The sequence below is a fragment of the Rana temporaria genome, chromosome 3 (assembly GCF_905171775.1).
Source record: "Rana temporaria chromosome 3, aRanTem1.1, whole genome shotgun sequence".
In the NCBI taxonomy this organism is placed as follows: domain Eukaryota; kingdom Metazoa; phylum Chordata; class Amphibia; order Anura; family Ranidae; genus Rana; species Rana temporaria.
In genome coordinates this window covers 457,490,552-457,513,700 of record NC_053491.1, presented here as the reverse complement: position 1 = coordinate 457,513,700, position 23,149 = coordinate 457,490,552, and the positions used below count along the sequence as shown (strand labels likewise).

Genomic DNA, 23,149 nt, shown 5'->3' with positions numbered 1-23,149 from the left:
ACACACAGCAAAGGCAACAAATGAGTAGCACAAGAAGAAGCACATTAAAGTGGATGTAAACCCACAATTTTTTTTGATGTCACAATGTAGAGAATAAGATTTCCCATCATCTGTGCCCAGTCTTGCCACACAGAGTTAATCCAGCGCTGAGCAATCCTCTTTTATTGTTCAGTGAAATAAAACAGACTTCCAGATAAAGACCAAAGTCCTTGCTTGAGTGACAGGTTATTTACATATCTCGTGCACTAGCTTGCAGACATGCACAGCTTCTTGTCTATTAGGTAGATTCAGAAAGAGTTAGGCCGACTTATCAGTAGATAAGCTGACCTAACTCAGAATCTACGCCGACTTATGTTTAAGTGTATGCTCAAACAGAAATCCGCTTAAACATATCCAAGATAGAACGGCTTGCGCCGTCCTATCTTAGATTGCAATATTTCGGATGGCCGCTAGGTGGCGCTTCCATTGCGGTCGGCGTAGAATATGTAAATGAGTAGATACGCCGATTCACGAACGTACGCCCGGCCGACGCAGTACTTTTACGCGCCGTTTACGTAAGAGATAGGCCGAGTAAAGTTAGAGCTAGGCCCTAGTGGAATAACAATGTTAAAGTATGGCCGCCGTTCCCGCCGCGAGATTAGAATTTTTTACATCGTTTGCGCAAGTCATCCGCGAATCGGGATTTACGTAATTTACGTCCACGTTGAAATCAATTGGCCCGTGCGGCGTACTTAGCCGCAATGCACACTGGGAAATGTAGGCGCCCGGCGCATGCGCAGTATTGAAAACAAAAACGTGAGGTCAAGCCTCATTAGCATAAAACACGCCCCCCTCCAACACATTTGAATTAGGCGCCCGCCGATTTAGGCTACGCCGTCGTAACTTAGCAGGCAAGTACATTGTGAATCATGTACTTGCCTCGCTAACTTACGGCGTCGTAGCCTAAACACGCTAAGCCACACCGCCGTAACTGTAGGCTCTTGTACCTGAATCTACCTATAAGTATATTCTGATGGCTGTTTACACTGAACTGTGGATCACCCCATATTTTGAAAACATTTAATCAAAACACAGGAAAGACAGCCAATCCTGGGAGAGCTGGGCGGGAGGGGAGGGAAGGGGGATGTGAATTGTGCACTTTACAGATGCTGTGCATGTCTGCAAGCTAGTGCACGAGATATGTAAATAATCTGTCACTCAAGCAAGGACTTTGGTCTTTATCTGGAAGTCTGTTTTATTTCACTGAACAATAAAAAGAGGATTGCTCAGCTTTGGATTAACTCTGTGTGGCAAGACTGGGCACAGATGAAAGGAAATCTTATTCTCTACATCGTGACATCCACTTTAAGGTCCTGGGAGTGGCCTAGCCAGTCTCCAGACCTTAATCCCATAGAAAATATGTCAGCCTCGAAAACATTAATGACTTAGAGAGGATCTGCAATGAGGAGTGGGACAAAATCCTTCCTGAGATGTGTGGAAACCTGGTGGCCAACTACAAGAAACATCTGATCTTCGATTGTCAAGAAGAGTTTGCGAAGGGGTCAAATACTTATTTCACTCATTAAAACGGAAATCAATTTATAAACTTTTTAGAAATGCGTTTTTCTTGATTTTTTGTTATTCTGTCTCTCACTGTTAAAATAAACCGATTGTTAAAATTATAGACTGATCATTTCTTTGTCAGTGGCCAAACATACAAGATTGGCAGGGGGATCAAATACTTTTTTCCCTTAGAGCTTACAATCTAGATATGGGTGTCAACATGTAAACTAGACGTGACAGGTGAACTGATCCTTTAAGTTTAGAGCAGGGGTCTCCGAACTGTGGCCCTTTTCTAGCCTTTATCTGGCCCTTGGGGCACAATTCCTCCCACTGATACGAGGCACTATACATCCCACTGACACCAACAATGGGGCACTATATCTTCCACCGATACCAATGATGGAATACTATTCCTCCTACTAAGGCTGGGTTCACACTACGGTTTTCCCGTCCGTCAGCCGCATACGATTTATATGAAAAACCGTATGCGGCTGAAACGGACGGGAACGTATGGCACCGCACATATGTGCGTTTTCCATTAACATTAATGTTAAAGGAAAACGTATGCGTTTGCCATACTGTTTTAAAAACTACCGCAAAACCGTGGTTGAACACGGTTTTGCGTACGTTTAAAAAACGTTTTGCCAGCAAATCGTACGCACCCGGATGCATCTGAGTGCATACAATTTGCAATGCATTGTCTATGTATGCGTTTTCCCGTCCGTGCCCGTACGTTTTCAATACTGAAATCGTATGCGGCTGACGGACGGGAAAACCGTAGTGTGAACCCAGCCTAATAGGGGGAATACTACTCCTCCTCCTATTGACCACCAACCCTGAGGCCATATTTATTCTCACTGATGCTGGGGGCCCGTGACATTTTCTGCCTCTGCTGGCCACAATCCGGCCCTCCTAAAGTCTGAAGGACAATTAAAGTTTGGAGACCCCTGATTTAGAGCCTAGGTCCACTTTACAAGAAGCCTGTGAGGATAAAAATGCAGCATTGCTATTAGCAATTCCTGGATTGTCTGCCCTCTTGTGCCTTTACTATGCCAGCTGGCGATGGCAGATCAGGACCACAGCCCCAGAGCCTTCACCTTTAACCACTTAACGCCCGCCGCACGCCTATTTACGTCCACAGAATGGCACGTACAGGCAGATGGGCATATATATGCGTCCCTGCCTTCTAGCGGGTCGGGGGTCCGATCGGGACTTACCGCGGGGAGCGATCCGGGACGACGGCGCTATTCGTTTATAGCCGCCCCGTGGCGATCGCTCCCCGGAGCTGAAGAATGGGGAGAGGCGTATGTAAACACGGCTTCCCCGTGCTTCACTGTGGCGGCTGCACCCAATCGAGTGATCCCTTTTATAGGGAGACTCGATCAATGACATCAGTCCTACAGCCACACCCCCTACAGTTGTAAACACACACTAGGTGAAACCTAAATGTTACAGCGCCCCCTGTGTTTAACTCCCAAACTGCAACTGTCATTTTCACAATAAAGAATGCAATTTAAATGCATTTTTTGCTGTGAAAATGACAATGGTCCCAAAAATGTGTCAAAATTGTCCGAAGTGTCCGCCATAATGTCGCAGTCACAAAAAAAATCGCTGATCGCCGCCATTAGTAGTAAAAAAAAAAAAAATGAATAAAAATGCAATAAAACTATCCCCTATTTTGTAAATGCTATAAATTTTGCGCAAACCAATCGATAAACGCTTATTGCGATTTTTTTTTTACCAAAAATAGGTAGAAGAATACGTATCGGCCTAAACTGAGGAATACATTTTTTTTTATATATGGGGGATATTTATTATAGCAAAAAGTAAAAAATATTGATTTTTTTTCAAAATTGGCGCTCTATTTTTGTTTATAGCGCAAAAAATAAAAACCACAGAGGTGATCAAATACCACCAAAAGAAAGCTCTATTTGTGGGGAAAAAAGGACGCCAATTTTGTTTGGGAGCCACGTCGCACGACCGCGCAATTGTCTGTTAAAGCGACGCAGTGCCCGAATCGCAAAACCTGGCCTGGGCATTTAGCAACAAAATGGTCCGGGGCTCAAGTGGTTAAAGGGGTGGTTCACCCTAAAAACTACTTTTTCTTATTCCACTGCCCCCCCACATTACAATCCGATTAAGGCTCTTATTATTTTTTCCACGCTGTACATACCTTAGTACAGCATATTCACCCGGGTTGCGAGTCCCGCGGGAGTGGGCGTTCCTCACATGCTGGTGATTGACGTTTTGCCCAAAAACAAGCTCCCCCCCCCGTCGCGCAAGCCGCGTCACAGTTGGCGAAAGGAGCCGAACGGCGAGTCGGCGCTATACTGCGCAACGCCGTTCGCCTCCTTTCGCCAATCGTGACGCGGCTTACGCGACGGGGGGGGGGGGGGAGCTTGTTTTTGGGCAAAACGTCAATCACACACATGTGAGGAACGCCCACTCCCGCGGGACTCGCAACCCGGATGCACGGGTGAATATGCTGTATAAAGGTATGTACAGCATCAAAAAAAATAATAAGAGCCTTAATCGGATTGTAATGTGGGGGGGCAGTGGAATTAGAAAAAGTAGTTTTTAGGGTGAACCACCCCTTTAAATGACAACAGTCCCTGCATTCCGATATTTTTCTTTAACATCACAGCAATAAAAAATCATCAACTTAATACAAAGCTTTTCTTTTTTTCCTCTTTGTTTAGGTAAATTTTTCATGTTAACATTTCTTTGCTATCGCCAGGTGCTTTTATTACCCCAAATTCTCCGAACAGCTATAATCTCCCCCCCCCCCCGTATATAATTCAGCCCCCTCCTTCCCTCCATTCTGCCTTCTCATTACTCTCCCTTGTTACTTCGGCGCCTACCACCCATTCATCATTTCATTCAACCACTTTCTCCGTCTCATTGAACTCCACAGCGTGCACCTGATCCCCCCCTCCTCCACCTTCCCCCAAATCTGTGCCCCCCTCCGCTCAGACAGCCATAATCTCCCCGCCACACACGCGCACGCTCCCCCCCGCCTCACCGCCCCCCTGCTCCAGTGTGGAAATTTCTTGTGATGAAAGTGAGTGGGTGGGAGTCACTGAGCTGTGACAGGACAAGAGATGTGTGATTCATCCACTGCAGAGAAAAAGGAGGAGGGAGCAGGGAGACACAAAGAGAATGGAAAAGAAAAAACAGCCAGCTGAACAGCTGAGCAGAGAGACTAATGGAGGCCGGGGACGTGAGCGCAGAGATAGAACTCAGGAAACTTGTCACCTCTTGTAACATGTCTGACTGCTCGATCGCTTTCAGCACGCTCTTTTTCGACGTGTCTTGGATCTCGCCCCCCATCAGGAACTCGTCCAGGATAAAGTAGGCCTTCTCGAAGTTAAAGATGATGTCCAACTCGCACACCTGTAGGAAGGATGGGGTACAAAAAGTTAAGAAGTTGATAAAAAGGAACGTTTCAAAATGTAGCAGAGCACTATTAAAAAAGATTAACAAAAAAACATCCATACTCTAGTATCGGTCTAATGTTGCCTCCAAGACTGAGTACTGAACGATCAAAGACCACTGATCGCTCAGTGCTTGGTCTTCAGTGATCAGAGAGTGGCGACTGTCAGTCCCCGGCATTCTGTCAATATCTCCAACCCATCAGATACTGGACACGACAGCGACACCCGAATAGTGTCCAGTACAGGAAGACCGAGCCGTTTTGACAGCACAGCGGCTAACGAGGACAACGTTTTTGCCGCCATTTTGCTGGCTAGTATCGAAGCGGAGTAAGAATCTCCGCTCATAATATCCTGCGCCGGACTCCATTCGGTTGCCAGTGTTGTGTTCAACCACCATTTCATCAAAAACTCCAATTACTGCTGGTTGGAGAACTTGACAGAACACCGGCTCGCTACTCTGCCCCTCCAGTGCTCACTGGATTGAGAGGCTGAGCAGGTGGCGGGATCGGTTAGCCTAGTCTCCCAGCGGCACACTAAGGCTGCATTCACACCTGAGCGTCGGTCAGTCGGTCGTATTTTCGGGCATTTTTTTCGGGCGTTTTGTCGCGCTTATTTGTGCGTTTGCATACAGCGTCGTCCGACGTTTTTGTACTTCGACGTTTTTTATTTTAGCCAATAGGAAAAATTATCATCTTTTCATCACTTGTTGCTATGTTGGTAGATTTTTTTAATCTTCTGCCTGGGTGAAAAGTTCTATTGATTAAAGTGACGAAACGCCCGTAGCAAACGCTCGTTGTCGCGCTAGTCGCTTGAATCGAGCGTTTCCATTACTTTCTATGGGAAATGGAAACGCTCAAATATGCCCAATAAAAAAAGGTTTTCGAAACTTGTTTGAGCTTCAGGCATTCGGCGTCAGGCGTATCAGCGTGCAGATGTGAACCATCTCCATAGGGAATAATGTATTTTTTTCCCCCTCTAGCGTATTTGAGCGTCTCGCTTCAGGCGACAAAACGCTCAGGTGTGAATGCAGCCTGAGGCTGCATTCACACCTCCGCGACAAGTAAGCCGCGTACGCGGCGTATTTTGCCGCGAATAGTGTAACTTTTTTTTTTTACAAATTCTTCCCATTGCTTTGTATGGCCGAACGCCAATGCCGCCTGAAAAAAAGGGTCCGGGACTTTTTTTTCCAGGCGGCAGGCGTACGCCGTCTATGAGATGTGAACCATCTCATAGACAGCAATGGGAATTCTCCCCTCCAGCGGCACGAGCGTCCGGCGTCGGGCGTTTTGTCGCGGAGGTGTGAATGGGGTGTAAGTGGTAGAGCCAACTTCTGTTCAGGCCTCTAGGTGGATTCCCGACACTAAAGTTGGGTTCCCTCCAGAGCCTGGACTGGCTGAATGAAGTCGGCCAACATTTGACTTCAGCCCGCTGTCAGCTGAATACGGGTCAGGAGAGTGCAGAACAAAGTGCACTCCTGTGACCTACAGAAGGGCCAAAAGAGCTTTGGTCCTACTTCTCCAAGAGCCCATTCACACCTAGGCAGACAAATTTGCGGCGTTTTGTCCCGCGATTTGCGGCTACAAAACGCCGGTATTGTCCGCCTAGATGTGCCCCAAGATTACACCCTCTATGGAGATGGTTCCCATCTCCTAGCCGAACGCCGAAAGCCACCTGAAAAAAAGGTCCGGGACTTTTTTTCAGGCGGCAGGCGCCCGGCGTGGAGATGTGAACCATCTCCATAGAGGGAAATGTGTTTCCAGCCCTCTGGCGGCAGCAGCGTCACACTACAGGCGACAAAACGCCTAGGTGTGAATGGGGGCTAAAAAGAGACCCTGTCACCTTGCTCATACAAGGTCTTGGTAAAGCCAACCACTTCTCCAATGCCCCCCCTTCCTACATCACAATACCCCGTCATGTCACCACTTTGAGGCGATTCAGTTCACATTTGTAGCGCTATACAAGTTATTCACTCACTCATTCTGTCATGTGACAGTGGCCACTTGGCGGATTGGCCACTAGGTCTGAGCTTCGCATGAGGGGAGGGGGTCGCATGCTCCCACAATGCACAGTACTGGGTATTTTGCAGTGGCAGTCATGGAAGATCCGGTGGACCACCAGAAAGGAAAGTATAAGGATGATGGAGGGGGGGGGGGGCATCTTTTTGCAGACCATCGCCTTGCTCGTTCCGGCAACATATATTCACCTCTCGAACCCTCCCCAGCCATCCCTTCCTCTAACACAACTGTGAGCAAAATACTCAGTGTTGGGGCGTCCACACCATCCCCTCCCTGACAAATCACTAGGCATGGGAATTGTGGTGTAGAAGACGGCGCCGGGTACTTTACAATGACTGTCATGAAGAAAAGTGGGTACCTTGGTAAAATCCCCAAACAAATCTTTATTTCTAAGTAACCATGCATAAAATCCACTGAAAAGGCCAACAAGTTTCGCCCATTAGGCAATATTTATGGTCCCAACAGCCAAAACATTTTGACCTTCAGTGGATTTTATGCATTGATCCTTTGGCAATATCCCCAAATATTTCTAAGGAACAATGCATAAAATCCACTGAAAAAGCCAACGCATTTCGGCAGTTAGGCCAGGATTAATCCCTAATGAGCGAAACGCGTTGACCCTTTTGAGTGGATTTTATGCATTGTTCCTTAAAAAAATAAAAAAAAAAATAAAAAATAGATTTGGGGATATTACCAAAGGAACAATGCATAAAAATTCACTAAAAATGTCAACATGTTTCAGCCGGTAGGGCCATGATGCCTAATGGGCAAAACGTGTTGCTGCCGAAACGCGTTGACTTTTTCAGTGGATTTTATGCATTGTTCCTTAGAAATATTTGGGGATATTGCCAAAGGAACAATGCATAAAATCCACTGAAAGGGTCAACATGTTTTGGCCGTTAGGACCATAAATATTGCCTAATGGGCGAAACTCGTTGGTCTTTTCAGTGGATTTTATGCATGGATACTTAGAAATAAAAAAGATTTGTTTGGGGATTTTACCACAGTAACCATGCATAAAACCCACTGAAAAGACCAACAAGTTTTGCCCATTAGGCATTATTGCCCTAACGACCGAAACAGGTTGACCTTTCCAGTGAATTTTTATGCATTGTTCCTTTGGTAAAATCCCAAAACAAATGCATAAAATCCACTGAAAAGGCCAACGAGTTTCACTCATTAGGGATTAATCATGGCCTAACTGCCGAAACGCGTTGACATTTTCAGTAGATTTTTATGCATCGTTCCTTAACCACTTAAGCCCCGGACCTTTAGGCAGCTAAATGCCCAGGCCAGGTTTTGCGATTCGGCACTGCGTCGCTTTAACAGACAATTGTGCGGTCTTGCGACGTGGCTCCCAAACAAATTTGGCGTCCTTTTTTCCCCACAAATAGAGCTTTCTTTGGGTGGTATTTGATCACCTCTGCAGTTTTTATTTTTTGCGCTATAAACAAAAATAGAGCGACAATTTTGAAAAAAATGCAATATTTTTTACTTTTTGTTATAATAAATATCCCCCAAAAACATATATAAATATTTTTTTCCCTCAGTTTAGGCCGATACGTATTCTTCTACCTATTTTTGGTAAAAAAAAAAAAATTGCAATAAGCGTTTATCGATTGGTTTGCGCAAAATTTATAGCGTTTACAAAATAGGGGATAGTTTTATTGCATTTTTATTATTTTTTTTTTTACTACTAATGGCGACGATCAGCAATTTTTTTCGTGACTGCGACATTATGGCGGACACTTCGGACAATTTTGACACATTTTTGGGACCATTGTCATTTTCACAGCAAAAAATGCATTTAAATTGCATTATTTATTGTGAAAATGACAGTTGCAGTTTGAGAGTTAACCACTAGGGGGCGCTGTAGGAGTTAGGGTTCACCTAGTGCGAGGGGGGTGTGGCTGTAGGACTGACGTCATCGATCGTGTCTCCCTATAAAAGGGATCACTCGATCGATGCAGCCGCCACAGTGAAGCACGGGGAAGCCGTGTTTACATACGGCTCTCCCCATTCTTCAGCTCCGGGGAGCAATCGCGACGGAGCGGCTATAAACAAATAGCCACGCCGTCGTCCCGGATCGCTCCCCGAGGGGAACCCGACCGCCGCATGTAGCGGGGGGGGGGGGTCTCGATCAGACCCCCCACCCGCTAGAAGGCAAGGACGTACATGTACGCCCATATGCCTGTACGTGCCATTCTGTGGACGTACATATACATGCGGCGGTCGGGAAGTGGTTAAAGATAAATATTTTTTTTTTGGGGATATTACCAAAGGAACAATGCATAAAAATTCACTAAAAAGGTCAACATGTTTCAGCCGGTAGGGCTATGATGCCTAGTGGGCAAAACTTGATGGTCTTTTCAAGGGGATTTTATGCATGGATACTTAGAAAAAGAAGATTTGTTTGGGGAGTTTACCAAAGTAAGTAACCATGCATAAAATCCACTGAAAAGACCAACAAGTTTTGCCCATTAGGCATCATGGCCCTAACATCCGAAACATGTTGACCTTTTCCGTGAATTTTTATGCATTATTACTTTGGTAATATCCCCAAACAAATCTTTATTTCTAAGGAAGAATGCATAAAATCCACTAAAAAGGCCAACGAGTTTCACTCATTAGAGATTAATCATGGCCTAACTGCCGAAACGCGTTGACCTTTTCAGTGGATTATGAAGATTATGAGTTATGCATCGTTCCTTAGAAATAAAGATATGTTTGGGAATATTCCCAAAGGAACAATGCACAAAATCCACAGAAAAGGCCAACGTTTTTTTCGGCTGTTAGGCCATGATTAAAGCCTAATGGGCGAAACATGTTGGAATTGTCAGTACATTTTGTGCATTGTTCCTTATGGATACAGAAGATTTTGTTTTTGCGGATATTACCAAAGTGCCGGCTTTTCATCGTGACACAGTCTTACTAGAGCCTGCAGCGGCTGTCAGCCTGTTTTTTTCTTATGAAGAGGATCAGTGAAGGGGAGGTAGCCGTTAGGCCATGATTAAAGCCTAAATGGGCGAAACATGTTGGAATTTTCAGTAAATTTTGTGCATTGTTCCTTAGGGATAAATTTTTATTTTTTTTTGCAGATATTACCAAAGTGCCGGATATTCATTGCGACACGGTCTTACTAGAGCCTGCAGCGGCTGTCAGCCTTTTCTTATAAAGAGGATTAGTGAAGGGGAGGTAGCAGCAATGTGTTTTTTTTTTCTCCATAAGTAATGACAGGCATAGAAGTGCCAGAAAGGCAGGTATAAGGTGGGTGGGTCCATTTAACTTGCAGCTGGCCTTGGCCACTTATGATTGGTGGTGAGCAGCGACAGCTTCCTGGGGGGGGGGTGGAGTTTAGGTGAACTACTTTAACCACTTAACGACCGCCGCATGTACATATACGTCCACAGAATGGCACGTACAGGCAGATGGGCGTACCCGTACGTCCCAGCCTTTCCGCGGGTCCGATCGGGATACCCCCCCCCTCCCCCTGTACAAGCGGCGGTCGGAAATCGCCTGGGAGCGATCCAGGATGAGGGGGCGGCTATTCGTTTCTAGCCACCCCCTCGCGATCGCTCCCCGGTGCTTCACTGTGGCGGCTGCATCGATCGAGTGATCCCTTTTATAGGGAGACACGATCGATGACGTCAGACCTACAGCCACACCCCCCTACAGTTGTAAACACACACTAGGTGAAACATAACCCCTTCAGCGCCCCCTGTGGTTAACTCCCAAACTGCAACTGTCATTTTCACAATAAACAATGTAATTTAAAGCGGAGTTCCAACCACAATTAGCATTTTTTAAATGTATGTCCTTTCATCCTGCGTTTTTATAATATAAATCTGGTCACTTACTATTTTACAATCCTCCGCCGATCCGCATAGATATTCAAAAAAGATAGTTTATAAAACTATATCTACACCGTTGTCATTTTGCTTGTGGGCATTGTGAAGCCTACAAGCACTTACTTCCTGGAAGTCTTGGATGGGGAGTGATAATTGGACAGCGCACTGCATCCTGGGAAATGATGACACACATTTCCCAGGAGCATTAGAGCGAGATGATGTCAGAATCCTAGGTGATTTCAAAGGCAGATTTCGTGGGACCGCATAGCAACAGGCATTTCCAGATGAGTAAAAAAAAAATATATATAATTTTTTTTTTCTTTTTTAGTCGTAAGCTACAGTTTAAAGCAAAATTGTTTTTTTGATGCAACCTCCACTTTAATTGCATTTTTTGCTGTGAAAATGACAATGGTCCCAAAAATGTGTCAAAAATGTCCGAAGTGTCCGCCATAATGTCGCAGTCACGAATAAAAAAAAAAAAAAAAAACGCTGATCGCCGCCATTAGTAGTAAAAAAAAAAACATAATTAATAAAAATGCCATAAAACTATCCCCTATTTTGTAAACGCTATAAATTGTGCGCAAACAAACCGATAAACGCTTATTGCGATTTTTTTTAACCAAAAATAGGTAGAAGAATACGTATCGGCCTAAACAGAGGAAAAAAAAAATATTATATATTTTTGGGGGATAATTATAGCAAAAAGTAAAAAATATTGAATTTTTTTCAAAATTGTCGCTCTATATTTGTTTATAGCGCAAAAAATAAAAAACCACAGAGGTGATCAAATACCACCAAAAGAATGCTCTATGGGCCAGGTTCTCAAAGGGCTTACGACGGCGCAACGCCATTTGCGCCGTCGTAAGTCCTAGTCTGGCCCCCGGTATCTATGCGACCGATTCTTAGAATCAGTTACGCATAGATATCCATTAGATCTGACAGGCGCAAGGCTCTTGTGCTGTCAGATCTTAAATGCAATTTTTTTTTCCCGCCGCTAGGTGTCGCCGTTTTCCCCGTCGTAAATTAGCTATTTACGCGAGATTCCCGAACATACGCGCGGTCGACGCAGTGAATTTACGACGTTTCCGTAGCATTTGCGACGCGTAAAGTTGCCCCTGCTATATGAGGGGCAACCAATGTTAAGTATGGCCGTCGTTCCCGCGTCGAAATTTAAAAAATGTACGTCGTTTGCGTAAGTCGTCCGTGAATGGCGCTGGACGCCATTTACGTTAACATCGAAACCAATGACGCCCTTGCGACGTCATTTAGCCCAATGCACGTCGGGAAATTTTAGGGACGGCGCATGCGCAGTACGATCGGCGCGGGAGCGCGCCTAATTTAAATGATCCACGGATCATGGATCCTGGATCATTTGAATTAGGCGGGTTTGCGCCGGAGAATTTACGCTACACCGCCGCAACTTTAAAGGCAAGTGCTTTGTGAATCAAGCACTTGCCTGTAAAACTTGCGGCCGCGTAGCGTAAACGAGATACGTTACGCCCGCACAGTTTTACTCCAATCTACGAGAATCTGGCCCATTGTGTGGGGAAAAAAGGACGCCAAATTGGTTTGGGAGCCACGTCGCACGACCGCGCAATTGTCTGTTAAAGCGACGCAGTGCTGAATCGCAAAACCTGGCCGGGTCCTTTAGCTGCATTTTGATCCGGGGCTTAAGTGGTTAAGGAACAAGAGAAATAAATACAAAAGTACAAGCGGTAATAATAATAATTTAGAACCATGAAAACACGGCATCACTGGACCTTTCTGTGATGTGTACATCCGCATGAAAAAATAGTCCTAACCCATCACAAGGGACAGCAACAGAAGTTCCACCTTTTATAAATGAAAATGTGTCCTTGAGCTCCAGCCGGTGACTTTGCCTAGGCTGAGATGATGTCATGAGTCTGCCACAGGCAGGAGGAAACACGTCCTCATTCCCCCTCCCCCGCTCTTTAGACACTACAGGGTAACTTTGTAGAAAGTCACAAGGTGACAGGCTGCAATCAGGGGCTGATCGGTGTGAGACGTGTAAACACAGCCAGGAATTGCACAGATACCAGCTACATGTCTGAGTCAATATCTCAGTCCAGAAGCACAGGTTGACCCGGAATGATTCCCCAACAAAGATGGCTTGGTCCTTCTGGACAGGAAAGCATAGAATGGCCTTATTGGAGAATGTACTGTGCAGGGGCGGACTGACAACTCATGGGGCCCCCCGGGCAATAGAAGATTATGGGGCCCCCGGGCAATAGAAGATTATGGGGCCCCCGGGCAATAGGAGATTATGGGGCCCCCGGGCAATAGGAGATTATGGGGCCCCCGGGCAATAGAAGATTATGGGGCCCCCCGGGCAATAGAAGATTATGGGGCCCCCCGGGCAATAGAAGATTATGGGGCCCCCCGGGCAATAGAAGATTATGGGGCCCCCCGGGCAATAGAAGATTATGGGGCCCCCCGGGCAATAGAAGATTATGGGGCCCCCCGGGCAATAGAAGATTATGGGGGCCCCCCGGGCAATAGAAGATTATGGGGGCCCCCCGGGCAATAGAAGATTATGGGGCCCCCCGGGCAATAGAAGATTATGGGGCCCCCCGGGCAATAGAAGATTATGGGGCCCCCCGGGCAATAGAAGATTATGGGGCCCCCCGGGCAATAGAAGATTATGGGGCCCCCCGGGCAATAGAAGATTATGGGGCCCCCCGGGCAATAGAAGATTATGGGGCCCCCCGGGCAATAGAAGATTATGGGGCCCCCGGGCAATAGAAGATTATGGGGCCCCCGGGCAATAGAAGATTATGGGGCCCCCGGGCAATAGGAGATTATGGGGCCCCCGGGCAATAGGAGATTATGGGGCCCCCGGGCAATAGAAGATTATGGGGCCCCCCGGGCAATGGAAGATTATGGGGCCCCCGGGCAATGGAAGATTATGGGGCCCCCCGGGCAATGGAAGATTATGGGGCCCCCCGGGCAATAGAAGATTATGGGGCCCCCCGGGCAATAGAAGATTATGGGGCCCCCCGGGCAATAGAAGATTATGGGGCCCCCCGGGCAATAGAAGATTATGGGGCCCCCCGGGCAATAGAAGATTATGGGGCCCCCCGGGCAATAGAAGATTATGGGGCCCCCCGGGCAATAGAAGATTATGGGGCCCCCCGGGCAATAGAAGATTATGGGGCCCCCCCGGGCAATAGAAGATTATGGGGCCCCCCGGGCAATAGAAGATTATGGGGCCCCCCGGGCAATAGAAGATTATGGGGCCCCCCGGGCAATAGAAGATTATGGGCCCCCCGGGCTTACAGATAGCCACCACGTCAGGAGGCAGTGCAGAGACGGGGCAGCTAAAATCTCAGGATTTTCACATCAAAAGCATGTCGGTTTCAGACATATCAGGGACAGATGTAAAAAAAAAAAAAAAAAAAATGTTTACATACTGTCTGGCAACCCTGATGGGGCCCCCTAGTGGCATGGGGCCCTCGGGCAGTGCCCAAGAGTCCCAATGGTCAGTCCGCCCCTGGTACTGTGATGGGTAATAAAATGTTACATTCAAGTATTCAAAAAAGTAAACTGCAGCAGGCCGTGGTGCAGCCCCATTCACTTGAATTGGTTGCAGTCGGTGGGGGTACTGCCCACCAAAACAGAACCGCTGCATGTTTACAACCCGCCGTGTTGGGTAAAACCGCAGCTCAACCGCCTATTTTTACCGACCCTTGGCTGCAAGTGCGAATGAACCCTCTAAGGGGTTTAGGCAGCCATGTGTTTTTACAGCTGCACTAGATTGTCAAAAGTATTGGGACACCTGCCTTTACACGCACATGAACTTTAATGGGGGTCTTAGTCTGTGGGGTTCAGTATTGAGTTGGCCCACCAAATGCAGCTATAACAGCTTCAACTCTTCTGGGAAGGCCGTCCACAAGGTTTAGGAGTGTCTATGGGAATGTTTGACCATTCTTCTAGAAACACATTTGTGAGGTCAGGTACTGATGTTGGATGAGAAGGTCTGGCTCACAGTCTCCGCTCCAATTCATCCCAAAGGTGTTCTATCGGGTTAAGGTCAGGACTATGTGCAGGCCAGTCAAGTTCCTCCACCCCAAACTGGCTCATCCATCTCTTTATGGGCCTTGCTTTGTGCACTGTCATGTTGGAATAGGAAGGGGGCCGTCCCCAAACTGTTCTTACAAAAGTTGGGAGCATGAAATTGTCCAAAATGTCTTCATATGCCGATACCTTAAGACCCCTTTCACACTGAAGCGTTTTTACAGCGTTTTAGCGTTAAAAATAGCGATATTAAAACGCTCATAAAACGCTCTCCGTGCATCTCAATGGACCCTTTCACACTGAGTCCTGCAAGCAGCATCTTTGGAGCAGCTTTTGGGCGCTGAAAAAAACATTCCGGTAAGCATTGGATGTTTTTTCTCTTTAATGCATTAAAGGGATTGTAAAGGTAATTTTTCCCCCTAAATAGCTTCCTTTACCTTAGTTCAGTCCTCCTTCACTTACCTCATCCTTCCATTTTGCTTTTAAAATGTCCTCATTTCTTCTGAGAAATCCTCACTTCCTGTTCTTCTGTCTGTAACTCCACACAGTAATGCAAGGCTTTCTCCCTGGTGTGGAGTGTCGTGCTCGCCCCCTCCCTTGGACTACAGGAGAGTCAGGACGCTCTCTACGTTGCAGATAGAGAAAGGAGCTGTGTGTTAGTGGGCATCCTGACTCTCCTGTAGTGCAAGGGAGGGGGCGAGCACGACACTCCACACCAGGGAGAAAGCCTCGCATTACTGTGTGGAGTTACAGACAGAAGAACAGGAAGTGAGGATTTCTCAGAAGAAATATGAAATGGAAGGATGAGGTAAGTGAAGGAGGACGGCACCAAGGTAAAGGAAGCTATTTAGGGAAAATAATTGTACCTTTACAACCCCTTTAAAATGTGAGGGGGGGGAAGGAAGTTTTACAACCCCTTTAAAAGTTCAAAACAGCGTGTAAAAGCAGGTGTCCCAAAACTTTTGACAATGTAGTGAGTCTGAATGCACTAGATGGCAGAGGAAATGCCTCCATGTTGAGCCTGGATGGAGGAATCCATTGAGTATCTCGTTTAGCTCACAGGCTGAACATGAGAATACAAAAGGAACATTACAAGGCCCCAGGACAAAGGTGGCACCGTAATAAAGAGGACGGCACAATGGGTGGCACGGGAAGAACGATGGAGAGATTCAAGGACAAGCTGCAGAAATCTGCTGGCGGATGAATAAAAGACGAGGCGTTTTAATCTTCACCTTCACTGCAAAGACCTCTTCCCAAACCCCCGTGTATGATAAGAGAAGTGCACTGATCCCTGATCACCCCTTCCCTGCCCTGACCCCAATGCCATCGCTGCCATCGCTTCCCTGGCATGCATGTAGACAGGAAGTGCCTGCAAGAGGTTGAGGAAGATCAGCAGCACTGAGAATGACAATAAGGATTGTATTAAAACGTGCGGCCTGGACGGGCTCTGTGACACCCGCCGACGGGCTGAAAACAAATCACAGGAGAACAGAACAAGCTGTGATCTGTAGGAGAAGCAAGGCCAAAACACACTACAATACCAAAAGTATTGGGACGCCTGCCTTTACACGCACATGAACTTCAATGGCATCCCAGTCTTAGTCCTTAGGGTTCAATATTAAGTTGGCACACCCTTTGCAGCTTCAACTCTTCTGGGAAGGCTGTCCACAAGGTTTAGGAGTGTGTCTATGGGAATGTTTGACCATTCTTCCAGAAGACCATTTGTGAGGTCAGACACTGATATTGAAGAGAAGGCCTGGCTCACAGTCTCTGCTCTAATTCACGGATGGGCGAGTTTGGGGTGGAGAAACTTGACTGGCCTGCACAGAGTCCTGACCTCAACTAGAGGTAGACCGATATATCGGCCGATATTTGGCCATTTTTGATAAATCGGCATCGGCCGATTATTATCAAAATTAGGCCGATATTTTACACTGACCACTGTTCCTCCTCCCTTCTCCACACTCAGCGGCTCTGGCAGAATCAAGCGCGGCACTTAGTGTCAAACTGACAAGTAAGAGGAGAAAGAGAGGAGCGGTCAGCTCGATGTTGGGGGGTGGGCCGGACCCAGCAGCTATATTACACCAGCCAATGGGATGGTATATGGGTGGGCCGCTATGTGTATGTGGCCCCGCCCCCTTTCTAAAGCAGCCCAATCATTGGCTGGTGTGATTTAGCTGCTGGGTCCCGCCCACCCCCGACATTGAGCTGACAGCTCCTCTCTCTCTCTCCTCTGTTAGTTTCACAGTTACACACGGCTTAGGGTGAAACCTGCCAGTGCCACTGCCAATCAGTGTCACTCGCCAGTGCCACCTGCCATTGCTAACCAGTTCCAATTGCCAGTGCCACCTGCCAGTGCCATCTGTCCCAAACTAGTGCCGTCAGTTCCGAACCAGTGCCACCTGCTAGTGCCAATCAGTGCCACCTACCAACCAGTGCCATCTGTCAGTTCCAAACCAGTGCCACCTGCCAGTTCCAAACCAGTGCCATCTGTACTGGGGACATCAAGTGTGTGCTAGAGAGTGACAGGAGTGGAGTGGGTGAGGTTTTTTTTTTTTTTAAATCGGCCTAAGATATCGGCCACAAAAATCGGCATATCGGCTGCCCCAATTTCTAAATATCGGCATCGGCCAGAGAAAAACCCATATCGGTCTACCTCTAACCTCAAGCCGATAGAACACCTTTGGGATGAATTAGGAGCAGAGACTGAGCCAGGCCTTCACATCCACATCAGTGCCTGACCTCACAAATGTACTTCTGGAAGAACGGTCAAACATTCCCATAGACACACTCCTAAACCTTGTGGACAGCCTTCCCAGAAGAGTTGAAGCTGTTATAGCTGCAAAGGGATGGCAACTCAATATTGAACCATATGGACTAAGACGCCATTAAATTCATGTGTGTGTAAAGGCAGGTGTCCCAATACTTTTGATCAATATAGTGTAGCTTTGGCAGTAGTGATCCTTTATGGTTTTTCTCTTCCCTCATTACTCGAATAGGTTTATTCAGCAGGTGACAGGATGACTTTATCCAGTAAATCCTCCACCTGATGAGAGCTCCGGTGGCAATGGTAAAACAAAGCCGAGTATGCTGCATTTAGTCACCTAGACGGCTCTTTCCACAAAACAAGCAGGATCGCTGCAGGCGCCGATCACCGAGAAGCACAGCGAGGGGAACGCATGGAGAAAGGATGCCAAGGGGACAAACAGGTTTGCTGAAAGGTACATTAAAAACAAGAGGCACAGCAACATGTCACCGCTTTTACACAAACACAAGAGGCACAGCAACATGTCACCGCTTTCACACAAACACAAGAGGCACAGCAACATGTCACCGCTTTTACACAAACACGAGAGGCACAGCAACATGTCACCGCTTTCACACAAACACAAGAGGCACAGCAACATGTCTCCGCTTTTACACAAACACAAGAGGCACAGCAACATGTCACCGCTTTTACCCAAACACAAGAGGCACAGCAACATGTCACCGCTTTTACCCAAACACAAGAGGCACAGCAACATGTCACCGCTTTTACCCAAACACAAGAGGCACAGCAACATGTCACCGCTTTTACCCAAACACGAGAGGCACAGCAACATGTCACCGCTTTTACCCAAACACGAGAGGCACAGCAACATGTCACCGCTTTTACCCAAACACAAGAGGCACAGCAACATGTCACCGCTTTTACCCAAACACAAGAGGCACAGCAACATGTCACCGCTTTTACCCAAACACGAGAGGCACAGCAACATGTCACCGCTTTTACACAAACACAAGAGGCACAGCAACATGTCACCGCTTTCACACAAACACGAGAGGCACAGCAACATGTCACCGCTTTCACACAAACACAAGAGGCACAGCAACATGTCTCCGCTTTTACACAAACACAAGAGGCACAGCAACATGTCTCCGCTTTTACCCAAACACAAGAGGCACAGCAACATGTCACCGCTTTTACACAAACACAAGAGGCACAGCAACATGTCACCGCTTTTACACAAACACAAGAGGCACAGCAACATGTCTCCGCTTTTACACAAACACAAGAGGCACAGCAACATGTCTCCGCTTTTACCCAAACACAAGAGGCACAGCAACATGTCACCGCTTTTACCCAAACACAAGAGGCACAGCAACATGTCACCGCTTTTACACAAACACAAGAGGCACAGCAACATGTCACCGCTTTTACACAAACACAAGAGGCACAGCAACGTGTCACCGCGTCTGTGTTTTCATGTCACAGACAAGAGGAGCGCTCAGAGAATTCCTATGAAGTATCTTAGCGGTCTCTCTATTATCACTACACTACCTTGCTCTCTCAGATAGTGTGGTCATTAAGTGAGGCTGTCACCTTGTCCATCGGTGTCAAAATGACAGTGGGTTTGTGTGTCATCGGGAGAAATTGTGCCCCATCATTGGTTTAATTGGGAGTAATAGTGCCCTATTATTGGGCCCCATTGTGGGTCTCATTGTGAGGAATTGTGCCAAATTATTGGGTGTCATTGGGAGGAATTGTGCCCTATTATTGGGTGACAATGAGCCGCATTGGGAGTAATTGTGCTGCATTATTGGGTGTCATTGGGCCCCATTGTGGGTCTCATTGGGAGGAATGGTACCCTATTATTGGGGGTCATTGGGCCCCCTTGGGAGGAATTGTGCCCCATTATTCGGTATCATTGGGCCCCATTGTGGGTCTCATTGGGAGGAATGGTACCCCATTATTGGGTGTCATTGGGAGGAATTGTGCTCTATTATTGGGTGTCATTGGTCCCCATTGGGAGGAATTGTGCCCCATTTTTGGGTGACAATGAGCTGCATTGGGAGGAATTGTGCTGCATTATTGGGTGTCATTGGGCCCCATTGTGGGTCTCATTGGGAGGAATGGTACCCCATTATTGGGTGTCATTGGGCCCCATTGGGAGGAATTGTTCCCCATTATTGGGTGTCATTGGGCCCCATTGGGAGGAATTGTGCTCCATTATTGGGTGTCATTGGGCCCCATTGGGAGACATTTGGCCCCCATTGAGTGTCATTGGGGCCTCATTGTTGGTCTCATTGGGAGGAACTGGGCCCCCATTATTGAGTGTCATTGGGAGGAATTGTGCCCTTTCATTGGTGTCATTGGGGGGGTTATGGCCCCAAGGGCCGGGTAAAAGCAAGCAAAGGGCCACATCTGGTCCCTGGGCCGTAGTTTGGAGACCACTGCTCTATACGGAAAAACTCATAATAAGGATCGTATTGATGGACTGATCATCATACATACCACGTAGCAGCGCCACTATCCCCTATATTTGGCCATCACTGAACGAAGTGATTTTCAGCATCCCTTTGGATATCACATATGGATAATTACATCGTGCCAAGCTGGACCAATGCGATTTGGAAATAAAGATAATTCCTTAAGTTCAGCTTTATTTCAAGTGCTTCAGTGACTAACTGCATTGCGTTTCCAGCCCCGCTTCGTTCAATTTGAGAAAAGGACACAAATAGCACCTTCTTGTTGCTAAAATAGATCAAAATTATGCCGGACAACTTATGCCTGAGCAGCTTTCGCCAAAAGAATCAAAATTTTCCAGCCCATTCAACTGGTTTAATTTTTGATTGAAAGATGCGAGTTTGGGTGAAAAGGATCAATAGAACAGTAAGAAGACGACCTATCTTGGTCAGATTTGACAATGATGTAGAAACAATTCTGCAAACAATGGCCCAGATTCAAGTACATTTGCGCTTTATTTGCGGAGGCACAGGGCAAAGATTTTGCCCTGCGCCCCCGCAAATATTTTGCGCTGCCCTCGATTCACGGAGCAGTAGCTCCGTAAATTGCGAGGGCGCGCCGGCAAAATTGCCCGGCGTAAGCGCGTGCAATGTAAATGATCCTGCCGGGGGCGGGAATCATTTAAATTAGGAAACTTTCCCGACGTGCATTGCGGAAAATGACGTCGCAAGGACGTCATTTGCTTCAAAGTGAACGTGAATGGCATCCAGCGCCATTCACGATTCACTTACGCAAACTACGTAGATTTTAAATATCGCGACGCGGGAACGTGAGTATCCTATAGCATTGGCTGCGCCTGCTATTAGGATGTGTAACCTTACGCGAAACCCGACGTACGCAAACTACGTAATTTGCGTACGCAGGGCTCGCGCAACGTTGTGAATCGGTGTTAGTATGCTATACACAGATCACAATGGGAGCGCCCCCTAGCGGCCAACGCAAGAATGCAGCCTAAAATCTGCGTGGCATAAGAGCCTTATGCCACGCAGATTTTAGGCTGCAGTCGGCGTTACGATGTTCCTGAATCAGGAGCATTCGCTACGCCGGAGCAAGTAAGCAATTGCGCTGTGTAACCTATGGTTACACAGGCGCAATTGCTTCTTGAATCTGGCCCAATGCGACTGAGAACGCATTTAGTCATGGTCAGTCCAGTTTTCATAAACCAACCCTGCGCAGATAACGCTTGTTCTTTCACCACCCCACCAAACCATATCGCATTGGTCAGAGCGGAGGAGTCATTCTAAAAGAAATATAAAAAAAAACACCACATTTGACAAGATTGGACAGGATGTCTATGTCCTCCAAGATTAAATATGTGCGTAATGCTCAGATCTGACTCATATTTTAATTATACGTTGCAGAGACATGAAACTGTCCATTACGGAGCAAGAATAACTCTGCGATACAATGGAAACTGCGTGGAAGCGCAATTACAAAACGATTGGCTAGAATCGGTAAAAAGGACTTGCGAAAGAAGAATGAAGACGACATGATGGGAAGAATTTCTATTGGATTATACAACAAACAAAAAAAGCAGCGAAGGAAACGCTTGTTGCCTGAAACGTCATCTAGCATTGGGTTGAATTTCCACGTTCTAGGCGGCATAGCCTGTGGGCGTTAATGGTCAGCTGCCAAAGGTTTGGTTTGTTGGGTGGGCATTGCTACAGTCTGCTGTCACAGTTGGTTCAGCAGGAGAGGGAACATGTTTTCTTTACTGCTGAATTATTTTTTGGAGTTCACAATGTAACCAAGGGGTGCACTGCAGCCCACTTGAGAGTTTGCGATTTGTGCGTTTTCCTGCAACTCCCTCTGTGCTCAGCCTTAACCACTTAAGGACCGCCTCCTGCACATATACGTCGGCAGAATGGCACGGCTGGGCACAGGCACGTACCTGTACGTCGCCTTCAAGAGCCCAGCGTGGGTCGTGCGCCACCCGGTCCGAAGCTCCGCGCCCGCGGGACCCGCGATCGGTCACAGGAGCTGAAGAACGAGGAGAGGTTTGTGGCAGTGACACTGATCCGTCTGTTCCCCGATATAGGAAACGACGATCAGCGACGTCACGCCTACAGCCACGCCCCCTACAGTAAGAATCACTCCCTTAGGGCACACTTAACCCCTTAGCGTCACCTAGTGGTTAACCCCTTCACTGCCATTGTCACTTTCACAGTAATCGGTGCATTTTTATAGCGCTGTGAAAATGACAATGGTCCCAAAAATGTGTCAAAAGTGTCCGCCATAATGTCGCATTCACGAAAAAACAAACAAAAACTGTAACGCTGTAACGGTATGGCCCGTGGGACCCAGAGGCTCTTGAAGGTACTCCTGTTTCAGCTTGTGTCTAGGGTCATCCCATGTCAACTAGGGGCATAGGATGACTGAGAAATTATATCTTGAATTACATGATGGGACAGTAATAATTCACAATGTATTACAGGATATCTTGAAATATTACAGGTGGTTAATTCTGAACCCAACAGGTCAATAGGACAGTGATTCATTCAATGTGGAACTAAGTCTGCTACTGTCATGTACATTAACCTTAGTTTGGCTTCTAATAACCTGTTCATTGTGTGATGCTAATTAACACTGTATTGTGTGAAAGTTCTATTGATGATAATGTGTGTTGTGAGTTAGCACAACCTAAAAGGTCAGATGTCTGACTTATGTTTACTAAAGGAATGTGTATTGTATTGAGGTGAAAAGAGCTTATCTCGGAGTCACCTCGTCTGGGTAAATGGTTAGTAATTAGCTCATATCGGCGCCAGAAAGTCTGACTAAAAATGTGTATTGAGTTCCTTGTGTTATGTTGTGGGTGGAGTTAAGCCATTGTTCATTTATTACTGACTGTATATAAGAAGCCCGAGGTTCCCCATTAAAGTGTCATTTGTTTGGAACCAGAGAACAGAGCGGTGTGTCTCGTTTTCTGGGGGAAATCCAATGGGTCCTGTCTGCTGGATTGTGAAGTGTCGATAAGCTGTCGTGGGTTGG

At 46.9% G+C, this 23,149-nt stretch overlaps 1 protein-coding gene across 1 annotated transcript in view; it reads right to left on the bottom strand.

Moving 5' to 3' along the window:
* Positions 1-23,149, bottom strand: part of AP1S1 (adaptor related protein complex 1 subunit sigma 1) — a 60,666-nt gene that overhangs the window by 6,902 nt on the left and 30,615 nt on the right. Inside the window, exon 4 of the mRNA XM_040346710.1 lies at positions 4,798-4,935. Coding sequence (XP_040202644.1) covers positions 4,798-4,935 — 138 coding nt within the window. The remainder of the gene's footprint in view (positions 1-4,797; positions 4,936-23,149) is intronic.